The sequence below is a fragment of the Aulonocara stuartgranti genome (assembly GCF_965226115.1).
Source record: "Aulonocara stuartgranti genome assembly, chromosome: 11".
NCBI lineage: Eukaryota > Metazoa > Chordata > Actinopteri > Cichliformes > Cichlidae > Aulonocara > Aulonocara stuartgranti.
In genome coordinates, this window is record NC_138947.1 from 5,008,928 (window position 1) to 5,025,412 (window position 16,485).

The 16,485-nt window shown below is 43.4% G+C and overlaps 2 protein-coding genes across 9 annotated transcripts in view; one reads left to right on the top strand and one right to left on the bottom strand.

Annotated features, from left to right (window-relative positions):
- plcl2 (phospholipase C like 2) overlaps positions 1-7,723 on the top strand; it is a 41,760-nt gene extending 34,037 nt beyond the window's left edge. The window contains exons 6-7 of the mRNA XM_082552165.1: positions 5,232-5,341; positions 6,859-7,723. Of these exons, the coding sequence (XP_082408291.1) occupies positions 5,232-5,341; positions 6,859-7,062 (314 nt within the window). The 3' untranslated portion in view covers positions 7,063-7,723. The remainder of the gene's footprint in view (positions 1-5,231; positions 5,342-6,858) is intronic.
- The window catches only part of LOC309717525 (uncharacterized protein), a 60,779-nt gene continuing 46,093 nt past the window's right edge, over positions 1,800-16,485 (bottom strand). For 4 of the 8 annotated variants that reach the window (XR_014279718.1, XR_014279719.1, XR_014279720.1 and 1 more), the window contains one exon: positions 1,800-3,874. Coding sequence is in view for 5 of the 8 variants with exons in the window: in XM_082552172.1 (XP_082408298.1) it covers positions 3,723-3,874 (152 nt within the window). In the remaining 3 variants the exon portion in view is untranslated. Of the gene's footprint in view, positions 3,875-7,171; positions 10,945-11,082; positions 11,236-16,485 lie in introns of those variants that run through there. The other 4 variants (XM_082552171.1, XM_082552175.1, XM_082552174.1 and 1 more) reach the window with 3 other exon arrangements.

The following is a 16,485-nucleotide window of genomic DNA, read 5'->3' on the forward strand; positions in this document are numbered from 1 at the left end:
AATTACCATTTGATTCATGTTCATTAATGTGATCCAGTCACTGTTTCTCTTTGAAAAGCTGCCATTCAAATAGAGGTGTTTAATTCACACCTGTAAGAGCCTCTGTCCTGTATTCTAATTACATGGTTCGAGACTGAGTGACGAGTGAAATGGGGGAAGACTGTGTGAAGTTAATAGATGGCAATCTATCCACACACACGCCATTCAGTACCAGTTAGAGCTCCATGCCTTTATGGAGCCTTGGCCTGCCAGCCGATTGTAACATTTCGACTTTGTGTCAATAAGGGAAAAGCAAATCCATTCAAGTTTGGTCATCCTCATAGGTCACTGGATTTAAGATGCAGCACACAGATGGGCTCTGGAGGCACCGTTTCTTCTTGAGTCTGTGTTAATGATTGAAGAGGACTGCCTTTTATTTTAGGGCCGTTCTTGTTTCATGAAGCAGCTACAGCAGTGAACCAAAAATATGGGTAAAACCTCTTAATTTTGAAGCTAATGTGTCATATTGTAGCACTTTCTCGCAATGAATCCTGTCTAAGTAGTCTAGAGGGCTAATTTAACATTGAGCAAGCCTGCTGGAAACGCTTAGTGAGAATGGAAGGGCGCAGAGATGGACCATCATTACCACAACTCAGCTTTATTGGCTTTCAGATGGGTGACTTATAAAATATTCATTGTCTATTGTCTTGCTGCATCAGAGAGGATGACGACTGTGCCTTTTTAAGCAATGTGAATCAAAGGCATTTTGGTGTTTTTCGTTTCAACCACCTTCCAGACCTTAACAATTACCAGCCAGTGGCTTTGGGCTAAAGATGTACTTGAACTTACTGACATCAGAAAGATCCCCCAAAGCCTTTGAATTTTTATTTAGAGCATTTTCTGTTTGGCTCCAAATTGGACTGTAGCATGCACAATTCAGAACAGCTTCTGTCCTAAATGCATGACCTGTTTGTGTCCCTCAGCCATAATAACACCCTGTGATCTGTACGGCCTTCATTGTACACATCAAAAGGCGTCCTTTTTTTTCCCCTCTTTTTTGGCTTTTCTTTGTCTGCAGTTTGCAAATTTAGACTATGACGTTACTGTTACCGGCTTACCACAGTGAGATTACATGTGCCAGCTGTTGTGTTGCTTATCTTCCATGTAAAGTAGTTAAAAAGATAAAAGCCTGAAAAAGATGCCTGCCAGGCATTATTAGATCATTTTTACCTCACAAAATTGCATTTCATTATCAGTTCTGTTGTGTTCCGGGGCAGATGCTTGATCTTGATTTGTTACTGATTTAGAGGAGATTTAAAAAGTGGCTATTATCATATAATTGAATATGCTAGTATGCCTGCGCAGGTTACCAAACTGAGTTTTGAATTAACCACATTTTAGTGGTAAAGAACAGCGCATCACTCTTGTTGAGCTCTCACCTCTTTAGTGCAGCCTGGCTCATAGCAGATAACTAGCTATTATGATCCAGTTAAATTGTAAAGTGTTGTAGGCAGACACAGACTGAGTGTGGCATGTGAACAGTTCACTAGTCGATTAAATGTTATACGCTACAGTCAGTTAAACTCTTTAATTAAAGCTGGCACACCTCCACCTCCAGAATACCTTTAAAAAAAAAAAAAAAAGGACCCTCAGAGTTGTTTGAGGGTGGAAAACTGTCTACAGTGGTCGACTGTAAACATGTTTTGGAGATTTTTTACGTGGGACTGTACAGATCAAAGATGCTTTTGTTTCCTTGCATTTTACAAATTTAGAGCATGACAAGAATTGACTGCTTTTCAAAGCCAGCCTCAAGTGGCCACTAGGGGAACTGGAGGTATTGGCGCTGTTTTGGCTTCAGAAGTTGCTCCTCGGTCCGACCTGACAAATGCAGCCAATGCGAGCGTTTCCTGGTTCAGCTGCATTGAACTGCATGGCCTGTGTGGAATACATTTCGACCAATAGAAACGCAGAACGACATGAAACAGCATATATTACACGTGAAAACCATGAGCTGCCTCAAAAATGTAGGCAGGGTGCAGCGGCCAACCTCCTGTATGGAAGGACATATTAGGACACTTTAAATGAAACCATAGTCCAACAAACGAGTAAGACGGGAGTAAAAATTTAAGAAGACAAGCATTTTTTTTTTTTTTATTTCAAAAGCTTCCAGAGAAGCATGATGGGGACTTAAATCTCAAAGCATATTTATATATGATTATCCAAAATCAACTGGAGAAAATTAAACAACCAACAATTGCAAACTAGGACACAACAGATGGCAAACTGATGAACTTGAACATTGATTTATTTTCCATCCCAAACTGACATAATTCTGTCCCAGCGGTGCATGCAGCATGGTTTTGTGCGTCTGTTGAGTAGAAACTGGGTCAGTATAAACCCAATTCCCCCTTTACAGAAAGCAGAATGTTTCAGCAGGAGCAGCTATTAAAGCTGTGAATAATCCATCACATCAGCTCAGACGAAGGAGGAGAGAGAGAGAAAAAAAATGGACGTAGGTGGTGTCGGCGAACTCAGTCAGGTGTTTGCAGCTCAAACAGGGATGTCACCTCTCTCACCCGATACTCACTTAGGTTCCAATTAACATTTGGGGGAGCTGGATGGCCAAAGCTGCTGCAGACTAACATGATCAGCACAGAAGATGTTCTTTTAAATGCCAAGTTCAAAATTACAGTATTCAGTGCAAAGTGGAGCCACTGTGACATTTGGCAGAATACAAAGCAAAGAGCCAAAGTTTATTTTACAAGATAACATGACAGATTCTCAAAAATCAAATTGTCTAAAACAATCTTGTCCCTTTAAGCTTTCTTTAATCCGTTTGTAGAGCAGTGGATATTTTAAGGATATAATAACCATTACTTTGATTCTTTTCATTTTCTGGCTAATTATCTGCTTGTCAGCTTTTCTACTTTATGATGTAGATTTCTGAACATTTATACATAGAGTCAACAGTTTATCATCACTCCAGTTATACATACAGACACACGACTGTATACAAGTACAGTTGTGTGAGTTCTTAGCCAAAAGGCTTAATTTCAGCAATATTAAACAAACAGAAAAAAGTGCAATTGACCAAGAAGCTGTTGTATTGTTGCAGCATCTCTGGGGACTGGCCCATTGTGGTAAAGAATGAGTTGAGATTTACTGATCAATATACACTTTATCCTCACCCGTGGCCACGAGCTGGGAGTAGTGTACTCTGAAAGGGGTATGGGCACAGACACAGGCCGAAGAGCTCAGTGAGGGGGGGCTCAGAGCAGAGCCACTGCTCCTCCACACTGAAAGACGTAGTTCACGCCTCCCGGACACCACCTATGCAATGCGTTTCTGGCACGTCCTACCTAGAGCACTCCAGGACATCCTGGAGGCTCTGTGTCTCTTGGCAGGCTTGGGAACGTCTCAGTGTCCTGTGAAAGTGCTGTTGGATATAGTGGGAAGAGGGAGGTCAGGTGTCTCTGCTTAGACTGCTGCCCCTGTGACCCAGACCTGGATAATTGCTTAATCTGGATTTGTACTCCATGTCTGATAAAATTAGGTTTTAGTGGCATGTGTGGTATAAGTAGATATGATCCTGTCTTGCTGAAAGAATTATGAATTTAACCTATTGAAAAATTCAGGTCATGCTGCAATCCTTCACATTACGCCTCAGCCTTCTCGAAGCGGGCTTTACTGTACAGTTGCAGTCTTGCAGCATTACCTCAGAGATTAGAGTCTCAAATGCTTTGCTAAGAACGAGCTTTCCCCTTTCTTGCCTGCCAGACTCCATAAAACGTTGCTAGGCAACCTTCAGTGTAAGTTAAGTGTGTGTGTGCACCTTCTTCAGCACCGTCATGGTTCATGTGCGCAGCAACAGCAGCTCTGTAGTTACAGTAGTGACCTGGAATTAAACAGATGTCATTTCACATTTGATTATAGCAAAAAATGGTGGGGAAAATACAAAAAAACAACTTGGGAGCGGTGACGTGACATCTGCTACAAATATGATAAATGTGTCACAACTGACTGAGTCCCGTCAGCTTCCTGAGGTTGTATTCATGCCAGAAGTCTGGTGACAGACGCAAATCCTCAGTTGAGTGGCTCCAAAACAGCCCAGCACCACACACCTATAATGGAGATTTCACACAAATGGGGTTGGGGGGGTTGTTGTCTCTCGCTCTCTCTCTCTCTCTCGTGCACACCATGTTTCCATGGCAACAGCACTGACAGGAACTACGACTGGCTCAAGCTGTTATCAGAGATTCAAGCGGAAATGTATGTGGAGTTTCCAGTGCAGAGATGTTACGCAGTCATGGAGTCTCTGCTCTGTCTGCCTTTGGTTTATGGTTCTCAGGCTGAAGTTTCCTGTTGCTGCCCTGCAAAGCAAAGTCAACTTTAAACATGTCCTTAGTCGGACTCAGTCATGCAGAGGAAGGAGGGGGAAAAATAGGAGAGGAGGGAAGAGGTGGGAAAGCTCCTCAGGAGACAAATCCCTCCTCTGTTGGAGGCCGTGATGCTAATCCACAGTGAAAGAGCGTCGTGTCCGTCTCCCACTCTCTCTGTTTCTGGGTCTCTTTTATCCCGCCTCACTGTTTCCTTCTCCTCATCTGTACTCCTGTCCCTTAGCATCCCTGTATTAGGAGGGTTTACCCAGGATTTGCACACTAGTCACTGCATGATATAGATTTCCCATTGATGATGCTGAAGAGAGGCATAAAACAGTCCCTCGCTGACAGGGACATCCCAGTGAAAATCTATGTATAAACACTGTGTGGATTCTAATAAAACAAAGCAGTCCCAAGAAAAGTCGGATACATTTTCCTTCCGCGGTCAATGAAAAGCTGAAAAACAGAGCACATTTTCCATCACGTCTGCTTTCCACACGACTTAATATTTTCATGGCAGGCGCTTGAGTTTGTGCTACAGGACAATCTCACCTGCTTTCCAGACCTGGTATGTATGTAACTGTGGCCACTGCGATCCATTATCACCTCGTATGCGTGCAGTGAGGAGACAGTAATGCTCTCCCACCTCCGGAGAGTCTCTGTACTTCCGCAGACTGAAGTTTTCTGCTGCTGGAGAAATGTGAATGTCGACAGTACATGCCAGGGTCTTTGCTTGCATGCGTTTCCTCACAGTGACAACAAGCCTAGCAAGCCTCGCATATCCCAGACTCCACTCTCGCAGCAGCTGTTCTTCTTTCCTAAACAAACACCGCACTGACTCGACACTCATTCTCGTCTGTTTCTCTCTCGCAGCTATGGAATTTCACGAGAACCTCCACGACCTGGCTGTGAAGGAAGGCTTGAAAGGCAGAAAGCTGCACAAGGCTGTGGAGAGCTTCACGTGGAACATCACCATTCTGAAGGTGAGATTTTCAGTCACATCACTTATAAGTCAAGCCAGTTTTATTAATGGAGGCCAATGCCACCACGTTGCTTAGAGGAGCTTTGCATAATAACCTTTATTTATCATACAATGGGCCCTGCTCGCTTCATCCTCTCACTTCGCTGTAAGCTACATTTCTTCTGATCCTTTTTGACATCATGACATTAGTTGGGAAAAAAAAAAGTGCCTTTCAGCAAGTGTTTAGAGGAGTCTTGAGATTTTCAGGACACAGGGATTGCTTGTATACGCTCAGCTTACTTAACCTTTATCCTGCTACAATGGCATGTAGACTGTATACAAACGAAACAAAGGAAAGGAATAAATAGATACACTACAGTGAGCTGCATGATTTATGGCTAAAAGCACCGAGTGTGTTCCCTGCCACAGCACCAGGACCAGAGCTGATCACTGTTAATCAATAAGGTGTTACAGTGCAGATCAAGTTTTGATCATAGTCAGCCTGACAAGTTGAACTAAAGTGCACGTTGATGACTGCAGCATCAGCTACTCTGACATTTAAAGGAAGTGACGACAGAGAAACGCTGCTGGGAGGAAATCTGATTGTTGGTCAGGAAAATGATCTAGTCGGCCGTAAATGCTGCTTTAACAGTGACGCGTTCCACAATGATAAAGGCTCTCACGTATAAAAGAAACCTCATGTAACTTGTGTTTTAACCAACTTAAAATGAACTATTTAAGCCTGCTGTGGACTTTCAGTGTTAGAACTGCACAGATGTTCAGGTAATGTTGAAGCAGTGAATACATGTTTAAGAAAAATAAAGTTACAGGTAGAACTAGGTGTGAAAAACATTTCAAATTTCATTAAAAACTCAACTGTATGTTGTGCTTATAAAACCAACTGCAGTGAAATTAAAGTATACAGGAGACGTGTTCAGCTCTGCGACCTGTTCAGGGTCTGACTCTCGCCCAATGACAGCTGGGATAAGCTCCACCCTCTCTGTGACCTTGAATTAGACAAGCGTTTAAAAAGATGGACGGATGGATGATTCGTTACGTTTGTCACTACACAGCAGAGGCACGAGGACACTTTGTGGGACGTTAGTGAAACTGGAATGTTTATGGACTGTGAGTCAGTGACCTTCACAAAGCATTTGTAATAAACTTTTCGGAGCCAATAACATCTTAAATCTGACACTGACACAACTCTACAACACATTAATCTAAACACAGAGGTAAGAGCGATCAGCTCTGCAGCTTCCTCCCTGAGCCTGGTTCAACTAGAGGTCTTTAACCCCACTGTTCCCAAGTGCTGTTCATAGAGAATAGAAAATATATGCTAATAATATACCATCAAATATTTGGGGTGCTCTTTGATATTGTATGGTTTTCTTTATTTTACAGTGTAACACCCCTTGAGATGTTTGTGTAGTGAATTAGCGTTGCACAAATTAAACTGAAAGAAGTTTTACAAGCTACAGTTTTTCCTGACACCCAATTTGCTGCTGTCTGACTCTGTGATCTGTGTTTACCTCTCAGGGCCAGGCGGATCTACTGAAGCATGCCCGAAGCGAAGTCCAGGAGAACCTCAAGCAGATCCACTATGCCGCGCTCACCTGTAAACTGACTAAAGGTAGCGCGGTGAGCGGTTCCTTCGGCTCTGAGTCCAAGAGCAGATGCAGCCTTGAGGCCATCCCGGAGAAGGCCATCGCGGAGGAGGAGCTGACGGACGAGGACAACTAGACCTTCAGACCTCCACTCTGTTCTTGCCTCCTGAGCTCAAAACCCAAAGCTTTGCTCCTTCACCAGTCTGTGTCTTTACCCAGACATCACTGCTCCGTGCACGCTAGTGTTTCTTCACATTCCATCACAAACATTCCTGCATCCCAAGCGCAGCTTTAACCTCTCTAACTTCTGCCATCAGTAAAACGCTGCTTTTCCAGGCACGAGCTCAGTTCACCACACGGCTTCACTGCAAGTTAATTCAAGTCTAGATAACTGGCAAATTACTAATGGAGCATTTGCTGCACATGTGCCACCAAACCTTCCCAGTCATCAAGCTCAGATCTCTACATCCTCCACGCCACTGCACAAGTTTGCTGCCATTCGTCTAACCCCAACTCTTCTCCTGACTGAACCAGGAGAGATGAGTGAACTACCAGCCACCAGACTGTTTAAGACATTCAGCTGTTTGGAGACAGTGCACTTCTACTCAGCAGAACAGGTGTTAAGAAAAGATATGAAGGAAAAAAAGCCGCGGATTGTTGTAAGAGATTTCCTAAAGCACAATTTTCTGGATTTACTGTATGAATGTAACGGGACAGGAGGAACAACAAGCCGACGGGAGAAGTCAATAAATGGTAGACGAACACATGTGAATGGGAGTAAAGAGCTGTTTACAATACTGAACTTGTCCATGTTTTTGTCTGCCAAAACAGTATACTGTGTGTATATATGGAGTTTTCTGTTACCTTTTTTTCTGCAGAGTGCATCATTTTATTATTGTACACTTGGAAATACAAGATTTATTTTATAAAAGATATATGAATATGTCTGTGGAAATACAAAGTTTTATTTGTCTGTGGACATCTGGTAACGAGGTTTATCACGAGGAAAAGTGACCCGAGTTTTCCCGGTGGAGCGCGCCAACACGTCGAGACAGAAGGACGAATAAGAGAATGTATTCATACAGTTTCTTTGGTGCAAACAACAACAAAGTCTCAAAATTCAGAACCAGCAACTGCACAGAAGAAACCGGTGACTGGACGTTAATGCACTCAACAGCTCGCAGTTTTAATCACATTAGCGTTTCATTGGGGAATATATGGGGCTTTTATTTTTGGAGCATGCTCCTCCCACACGAGAGTGCTGAAACCTGTAATAAATATTAAAAAGATTAGATTTCTTCCAAGAAAAAAAAAAAAAAAAAGCCAAACCAATTCCACAGATATTCAAAATAAACCAAATGAGAAATCTGTTCTGGCTGTGGGAAAAAAAGAAAACTCATCAGTCTGTTTTCTTGTAATTACTTGGTTTTGCTGAGCAGAATCATTGAATAGATCCTACAGGGACTCATCTCAAGGTTTCAAACACTGCCGCTCTCTAAGACACAGCTGAAGATACGCGTACAAGTTGACCTTTGGCCTCAGTGTCTTGGTGCAAAGGTCACAGCGATATTAAATGGACACAGTAGTACTCTTCAAAATTACAAATAGGTAATTTTGAAAAAGGTTTTGAAAACAACACCAAATAAAAATAATTAACAAAAGAACTGAATTAAATAGAACAAATTATTGACCCCCCAAAAAAGTGCTGGATGAGCCTTCATCTTATTGCATCTACCATTTTTAACAGACTGAAACAACCACAAGTCAAAACCAGTGTTCAACAAACAGTGATAATCATCAACCATTACACAGTCCATAACAGCCGTCTTCATGACAATCACTGTGTTAAGTAATGAAATCTATACGGACAAAGGTGACCTACATGCTTGAAATCACTAACCTCATGTGTTGGGAGCTTGTGAGACAGGACCTCACATTGTAGACTGGGTGCAGCCCCGTGACTTTGTCGCTGGTTAGTAAAATCCTGTTATGAAGCCGAGCGCTTTCCCCATTTGTTTAAGACAACCCAAAGCTAGCGATTGATCCCATCATCATTAGAAGCGTTTACGTTATTAAGAAAGCGAAGAAGTCTGGGGTATTTTACCAGAGATTCCCCTACCATCAGAGGTTTTTTGTACCCAGAGTCATTGCTCCCCTGCTGGCCATGAAAGAACACAAGTTTAAAGCACATTAGCTTCGCCAAATCCATCTTTTATACTTTCCATGTTTGAGATGCTGAGATAAACTCAAGTGCCTGGGAGGTCTGGGTAGGAGAGAGTTATGTTTGGCCAAGGTGCAGGGAAGCCATTGTGAGTACACGTTAAGTCACAAGTTTTAGTTGCGTTCATTCAATACTAAATACTGACTGGCTATATTTAGAAAGCCCTGCACACTGAAAATGTAACCTGTGCATTTATTTGTAACACCATGTCCTCCACAAACCTTTAGTTGAAACCTGTCTTGCTATTGCAGTACTGCGGTGCACCATGGCAGAGGTGCCACAGGACTCCTTGTGTGTCTGAGACGTTAGCAGCTTTGATAAGAATGGCAGTATTTGACACCACGGGTATGAGAACATGCTGCACTCACTTTGTATGGGAAGAAACAAAAGGCTATGGATTCAGTTTACGCCACAAAGATGTTTCCCTGAAATGCCTCATTTTGCAGTTACCACAGCTCCACTTATCCACTTTTAAGTTCTCACCTGACGAAAAACTGTATCATACAGCTCAAGCAGATTCTGTCTGTGATTAACAGCACTTTGACAACCCTTTGTAAGAATATAAACTCAGGGCTGAAGAGATGGTAGAGAAGGACACCGACTTCAAAGTAATAAAAGCTTCATATCCATTCCTGGTGACAGAGCAGCAATCGATCCACAGTTACCCTTTGATTAAACTGTGCCTCGCTACTGCTAACTAAAAGCAAGTGCAAGCAGGGACTGAGAAAAGGGCATTGTCTTTGAACATGACTTTACTGTGACGTTGCTCCATTGACACGCCGGCTTGCCTTTCATTTGTCCCTCCAATATTATCTCTATTTATAATCTCACAATAGTAAAGTAGATATTTTTAATTACTGGACAAAGGCGGCCTGAAATAATAAGTATATATAAAATAATTAACCCTAGAAAATGATGTAAAATGCACTTGACATTTCAGAGCCTTTAAAAGGAGGCCGGTTATGCTTGTCTTTTATGTATACACATTAAAAATAGTGGATGTTCATATTTAACATGGCCAGTTTCAAATATGGAGATCAGCCTTTGTGTGAGTGACCTCTGTGGGCCTCCTGTTATCCAACTGTGAGAGCGGATATCCCTAACGTGGTCACCTGAGGCGCACAGAAGCCTCACCCACCTATTTAAATGATTTGTTCATGAGGGGCAGCCAATGAAGAGAATCTGGTTGAGGTCAGACAGATGAGGGACAGTGCTGAGGATTATTCTGAAAGCTACTCTACACGAGTCCAACAATAATCTATTGGACCACAGAAGGTCTCGTTTTGAAAATTTTCAAAACAAGTATCTGATTTGTTGCCTTATGGGGAGAGCTTAATGATCTGAGGAGAGTACAAATTAAGTCAGTGCGACTTTGACGCTGGTGTTGCGATTTAGGAAGAGATAAAGCTGAAACCTTAAAAAGTTTAACTGTGTGACTCTGCTCACCAGCTGCCCGTCTTTTACACTCAACAAACATGACTTGGGTTGTGGCACGATTTTTCTTTTAAAACAGGGTGGTAGCCCTTTTCAAACAAGCTGAACATCAATATCTTTGTCCACAGAATAAAAATGATTTAACTGCTAGCTGTCAGTGTAGCCAAACACATCCATAAATGTCTGCATCCTTTTTCAAATTCTTCCTTGTTGCTCATGATAATGTGCGGTTTTTTTTTTCTTTTAAATGCTGTCCACACCTCCTGCAGATCATAAACCCACAACAAGACGTCAGTGCTGTGCCAGTTGGCGTATTTACAGTTGTTGTTGAGAGCATTTCAGCTGTATTTCAAGTCTCTTTACCTGTCAAATAAAAAAGAAAAAAAAAATGAACTCAATAAACATTGTTGGATAGATCATGTGTTTGTGTTTGACTTTACTCGATACTTTTTAACCTGGGGGCAGAGATGGCTTCCTCGTTCTTAGGCAGTGTTTACTTACTTCCCGTCATCTGCTCTCTCGCTGCACAGTGATCAGCTCGCCCGCCTCCCTGCAGCAACCGTCCTCCACTCTTCTTCAGGCTGCACCGTGTCAGACTGACCTTCCCACTCCAGTCAGCCCTGCTTCTGCCTATTTTTGCCAATGTAGGTTGCTCTGTTAGGTAATTTACATCCCAGCGTCATACTGAATCCCCATTTGCTCCTTCTCAAAGAATAAGAAAATCCCTCTTGCATTAAAGGAATATTCTACCTATTTTTCATCCCCTCCCTGCAGCTTTGACTCACGCAGGCCTCGCTAATGGTTTCTAATCCAGGAACCAAACCCAAGTCTCCTGCTGCTCTTATTCCAAGTCACATTACAGCCTTGGAATGTTAAATGCTAAATGTTCCCAAGGTTAGTTTCGCTTTTAATATTCACATCAATCATGCTCACAGTGCGTGAGTCCACAAAGATGTGACTATTTTCAAGGGCAGAGATGCCTCGTTCCAACTCCCCCAGCTGGTTTTTTTTTTTTTGCACATCCATCAGTATCGATTAGCTCCCTGTGTGTTGAGCTGAGCAGAGCCAGCCTGGGGAAATAAAGCTTGGGCTTGCTTTGGATGGGTCTGTCGCCAGCATGCACGCTCACAAGTGCTCATGCACAGGTAGCAAGCAAAGGCAGACCCTATTTTATGGGTAAGACAGCTGTGCAGTTGCTACCAAACAAACTTTATTTATATAGTGAGTCACGAGTGTATTATGTTTGGAGTCCCTAACTGAGAAAACTGCAAAAACTGAGTAAAGAGCAAGTAACCAATACTCGATTTCACACATGGTCACTAAAAAAGATTTAATTTATTAATCAGCTGGGTTTTTTTTTTTTTTCCTTTTTTATTGGGGGTCAACCTCAATGATCTACCACACGTGGAGGCAGTGACAATCAGCTAAATGGGTGTAAAGAGCACTGAAACTGACCCGAATGGCCCTCTAATGCTTTCTGTAAAGAGCTTTTTAACGAGCGTTAGCATGTCACCCGAATGTTTATACAGCAAAATGTCTTTTATTAGCCATCAGAGAGTTCAAAACGAGGGTATCGGCACTTTCTGAGCCATGCTCTGCTGTCAGTGGGACTCATTAAATGTTGTTCTATAGTGTCAAGGCTGCAGGTTTTACAATCTTACTAGTAATTTCTATCTTTGTGCTAGATAACAAATCATAATTGAAACCCTAAAAAAAAAAAAAAAGACATATTCAAGTACTCCTTTCTGGAAAAGAAAATAGCTTGATTTAGCAAACGTCACCTGAAACGTGGCGATGTGATAATCGAGGCTGTCCTGATGTATAAATTTTGTGTTCGAGTAAATCAACTTCCTAGGAGAGCTTTCTTACAATGAAGAGGGCTCTCAAACAATACAAGGGTGGAGGGTTATGACACTAAACATCGTCTGGAATTAATCAGCAGACGAAGCCTGGCTCACACTTTCCCAGAAGTTAAGCAACAGCACTGCGGTTAAGATGAACGGATAGACGGATGGGTCTTGAGTGCAACGTCTGAAGCTAAATCATCATCTGCATGTTTACAGCAGTGCGCTGGCACTCAAGCGAACTCTGTGGGAAGCTGTTTGGACAAGGCATAAAACAAAAGGCAATGCAGGATAGGCTGTCAGCGAAGATGCGTTCTGTTTGGGTTTTCCAAGCAGACGTCACTGAATCCTGTGCTAGCTCGACGCTGGCAGAACAGTGTGTGTCCCTCCTGCTTGCATTGGAGGAGTTTACTGCAGCCAAACAGCGTTGACGTGCTGTGATAGACTCCAGATACCTTTTGCAGATGAGGTCTGAGATGGAGTACAGGTCATCAGTTCATCAGACTCCATCCTTCTGTTTTTATACCACTCTGTATCATGATCTTCTTTTCCTCACTTGTTTCTTCAGCTTATTGATTCCTCCTCCATCCTCTCAACAGATCGAACTATTCTTATCTTTGACACCTCGTCAGTCAGCAGTCAGATGACATTTAAAACCCCACAGGAAGCCTGTGTGAATGTGAAGAGTGGTGTGAATGACCCCTAAGCCTGGAGCGTGGAGCTTAACTCTAAAAATGGGGAAAAGAAAAGACCGGCTAAATTCCCATGTTGTTATAAGCAGAGCCTGGTGGATACAGAATTTTCAGGAGTAAGAAAATTCAGAGATAATAGATAACACACAAAACATAACCACACAGTATGGTGAAAATATAATGAAAAGAGAAAATGATGGGAGACATAATTTAACTGTGGAACGTCTTTTTATACACTATCCTATTGGGATTGGTTAGTTATTCTGAGGCAGCCGATAGGTACCGGACAGGCCAAGTGGAACATGGCTCGGTCAGTGGCGGAAGCTAAAAACTCAGGTGTGGGAAGAGTTTCAGAGAGGCCATGGAAAAAGACTTTCGGACTGCCTCAGGAGGGGAAAACTGTGCTCTACCTGCACTCTGTATAGTGCGGGTGGGGTGCTGCTGACTTCGGCTGAGAATGCTCTCAGGCGGTGGAAGGAATACTTCAAGGACCTCCTTAATCCCACTGGCACGTCTTCCATGGAAGAAGCAGAGTCTGGGGATGAGGGTGACGACTTGTCTATCTCTAGGGGTTAAACAACTCCGTGGTGGCAGGGCCCCTGGGGTGGACGAGGTTTGTTCTAGGGCTGTCTTGGCCTCTTGCCTCTACAATGTTGCATGGAGATGAGGGGCGGTACCTCTGGATTGGTGGTTCCCATCTTCAAGATGGGGGACCGGAGGGTGTTCCAACTATAGGAGATCACACCTCAGCCTCCCTGGGAAAGTCTATGCCAGGGTGCTGGGAAGGAGAGTTCGTCTGTTAGGTGAACCTCAGACGCAGGAGCAATAATGCACTTTTCGTCCTGGTCATGGAAAACTGGACCAGCTCTTTACCTTTTTTTTTTTTTTTTTTCTTTTCTTTTCTAAATGACATCAGAAACAGCAGTATGCGACATTACGTGATGGCAGAGCTTCAGTTCATCCTTTGTCATTTTTTTTTTTTTTTAAATAAATAGGACAGGGGGAATGAATGAGAGAAAGAGGGGGAGAGAAAGAAAGAAAACCAAAGGGGAGAAGAGACGGTGAGAAGGGGGGGGAAGAGAGAGAAAAAAAAAAAGAACTCCTGGGTCACCTGTATGGAGAAAAAAAGAAACAAACAAAAAAAACAAACAGAGGAGACAGCAAACAACAAAGAGCAACATAATAATAGAGAAAACGAAGCACCATCACAATAAACTAGCTAGTCATAGATATCAATATTTACTAAATAATAAACGATATTGTGCAGCACGCAAGATAGACAGCGCACAGTGTGCTTTGAGGCAGCAGCCAAGAAAGCTTTAGTCCGCGTCTGTGAATACCCATGTGTGCATGCCTGTGTGGATCAGCATGCTTGCATTCCAAAGGTTTCTCCATGTAATGATCTGCTAGGGAGTGTGGGGGGGCCACAGCCCCGTCCTCCAGGGTGTGAAGCGGGTATGGAGGAGATCAAAACTCCAGACATCCAGAGGCCCCCAGAACACAAGAGACCATGGAAGACCAACAGAGGGGCAGCCGCGCCACTGTTCCAGTAAGAGCTGAGGAGAGTCCCAGATGAGGGCTCATTCAGCAGCCGCGGAGCAGAAGTCAGGGGGAGTTGCAGTGACGCGCCCGTGAGCTCCGCCGGCCCCCAGCTGTGCCTGAGTGACCGAGCCCCAGGCCGAGAGGCCGGGGGCACCCCACCTCCAAAGGGGCCCGAGCGAGCCCCAGGCCCCAGGCCCCGACAAGCGGCCGCCAAGGAGTGAGCCGGTGTGTACCCAGACGCCCACCCCCAGACACAAAGAACCACCAACACAGCTCTTTACCTTTTCAAGGATACTTGAGGGTGCATGGGAGTTTGCCCAACCGGTCTACGTGTGTTTTGTGGACCTAGAGAAGGCATTTGACCTTGTCCCTCGGAGTGTCCTGTGGGAGGCGCTTTGGGAGTATGGGGTGTCTGGCCCATTACTATGGGCCATTCAATCCTTGTTCAACCGTTGCAGGAGCTTGGTCTGCATAGCCGGCAATAAGTTGGACTAGTCGCCGGTGTGTGTTGGACTGGACACCGAAGGGTGGCTGGCCTCTCCCTCAGAGATGAGGTGGGGGTTTGCCCATCTGGGAGGAGCTCAGAGTAGAGCCGCTGCTCTTCCACATGAAAAGGAGCCAGTTGAGGATGTGGGGGCATCTGACAAGGATGCCACCTGGGCGCCTCCTGGGTAAGGTGTTATGGGAATGTCCCACTGGGAGGAGGCCCCGGGGCAGACCCAGGACACGCTGGAGAGATTATATCTCTCAGGTGGCCTGGGAATGCCTTGGTTTTCCCCTGGACAAGCTGAAGGAAGTAGCCGGGGAAAGGGAGGTCTGGGTTTCCCTGATTAGGCTCATGCCCCCGCGACCCGGCCCCAGATAAGTGGAAGAAGATGGATGGATGGAACTTTTAGTACACTCAGTAGCAGCTTGGTGAAGACAAAGACACTGCTTGACTCTGCACCACTGAAGCCAGGGAAAATCTCGCTAATATTTTAAATAAACCACCATGACGTTACTGATTAATTGGCACAGTCCTGTTTTGAAGATGCAAAATGTTTGGTGTCACCATCACCAGCTTCACCTTTTCAAACTGAATGTAACAAGTAAGACGCAGACAGGGACAATAAACTGTATGTTTAATGGCCACAAAGTGTCCTTGCTTTATCATCTAAAATTACCATAATTTACAACATCAGCATAATGTTGTACTCAATAACATTTGAAACAGCAAAGTATTTAATAAAGGCTTTGAGCAAGAAAGCCAAGCACTTACTTTGTCCCACAGACTTTCATACGACTGGATGGTTGAGGCAGTTCCACACTGGCTTTACTTTTTAGATCAAGAACTACTACTTCTGAGTGTTAATGTAGAATACTTAATCTGAAATTCATAGTCACAAAAATGAATAAATGCATTTTTAAAATAAAAACACATTTTATAACGGCTTGTTTTATTCAGCCAACAGACAAAAAAAAAAACAAAAAAAAAAACAAAACACAAAAAATACAAAAATGTTCTCGACTCTAGTGGTGTAATGGTTCTAATGTATTACTCCTGGACTGTTTAATAAATGCCATTGGGTTCAGAACTCCCTGTGATCCAAACAGCTGCTGCCAGAAGTCTTTTTATGTTGATATATTTGTTTTCCTGGAACTTGGCAGCGAATAATTGCCAGTGTAAGAGTTATTGTCCAGCTCTTGCATACTAGCAGGATTAACCTTCAATGACGCATTTGCAGTGTGACTTTAATTGATTTTGATTTCACAACTTCATCAATCAAAAAGTCTCCATGTGGTAATTTCCATAAAGTTTATTTAAATGGCTCAGTCTGAAAAAATTA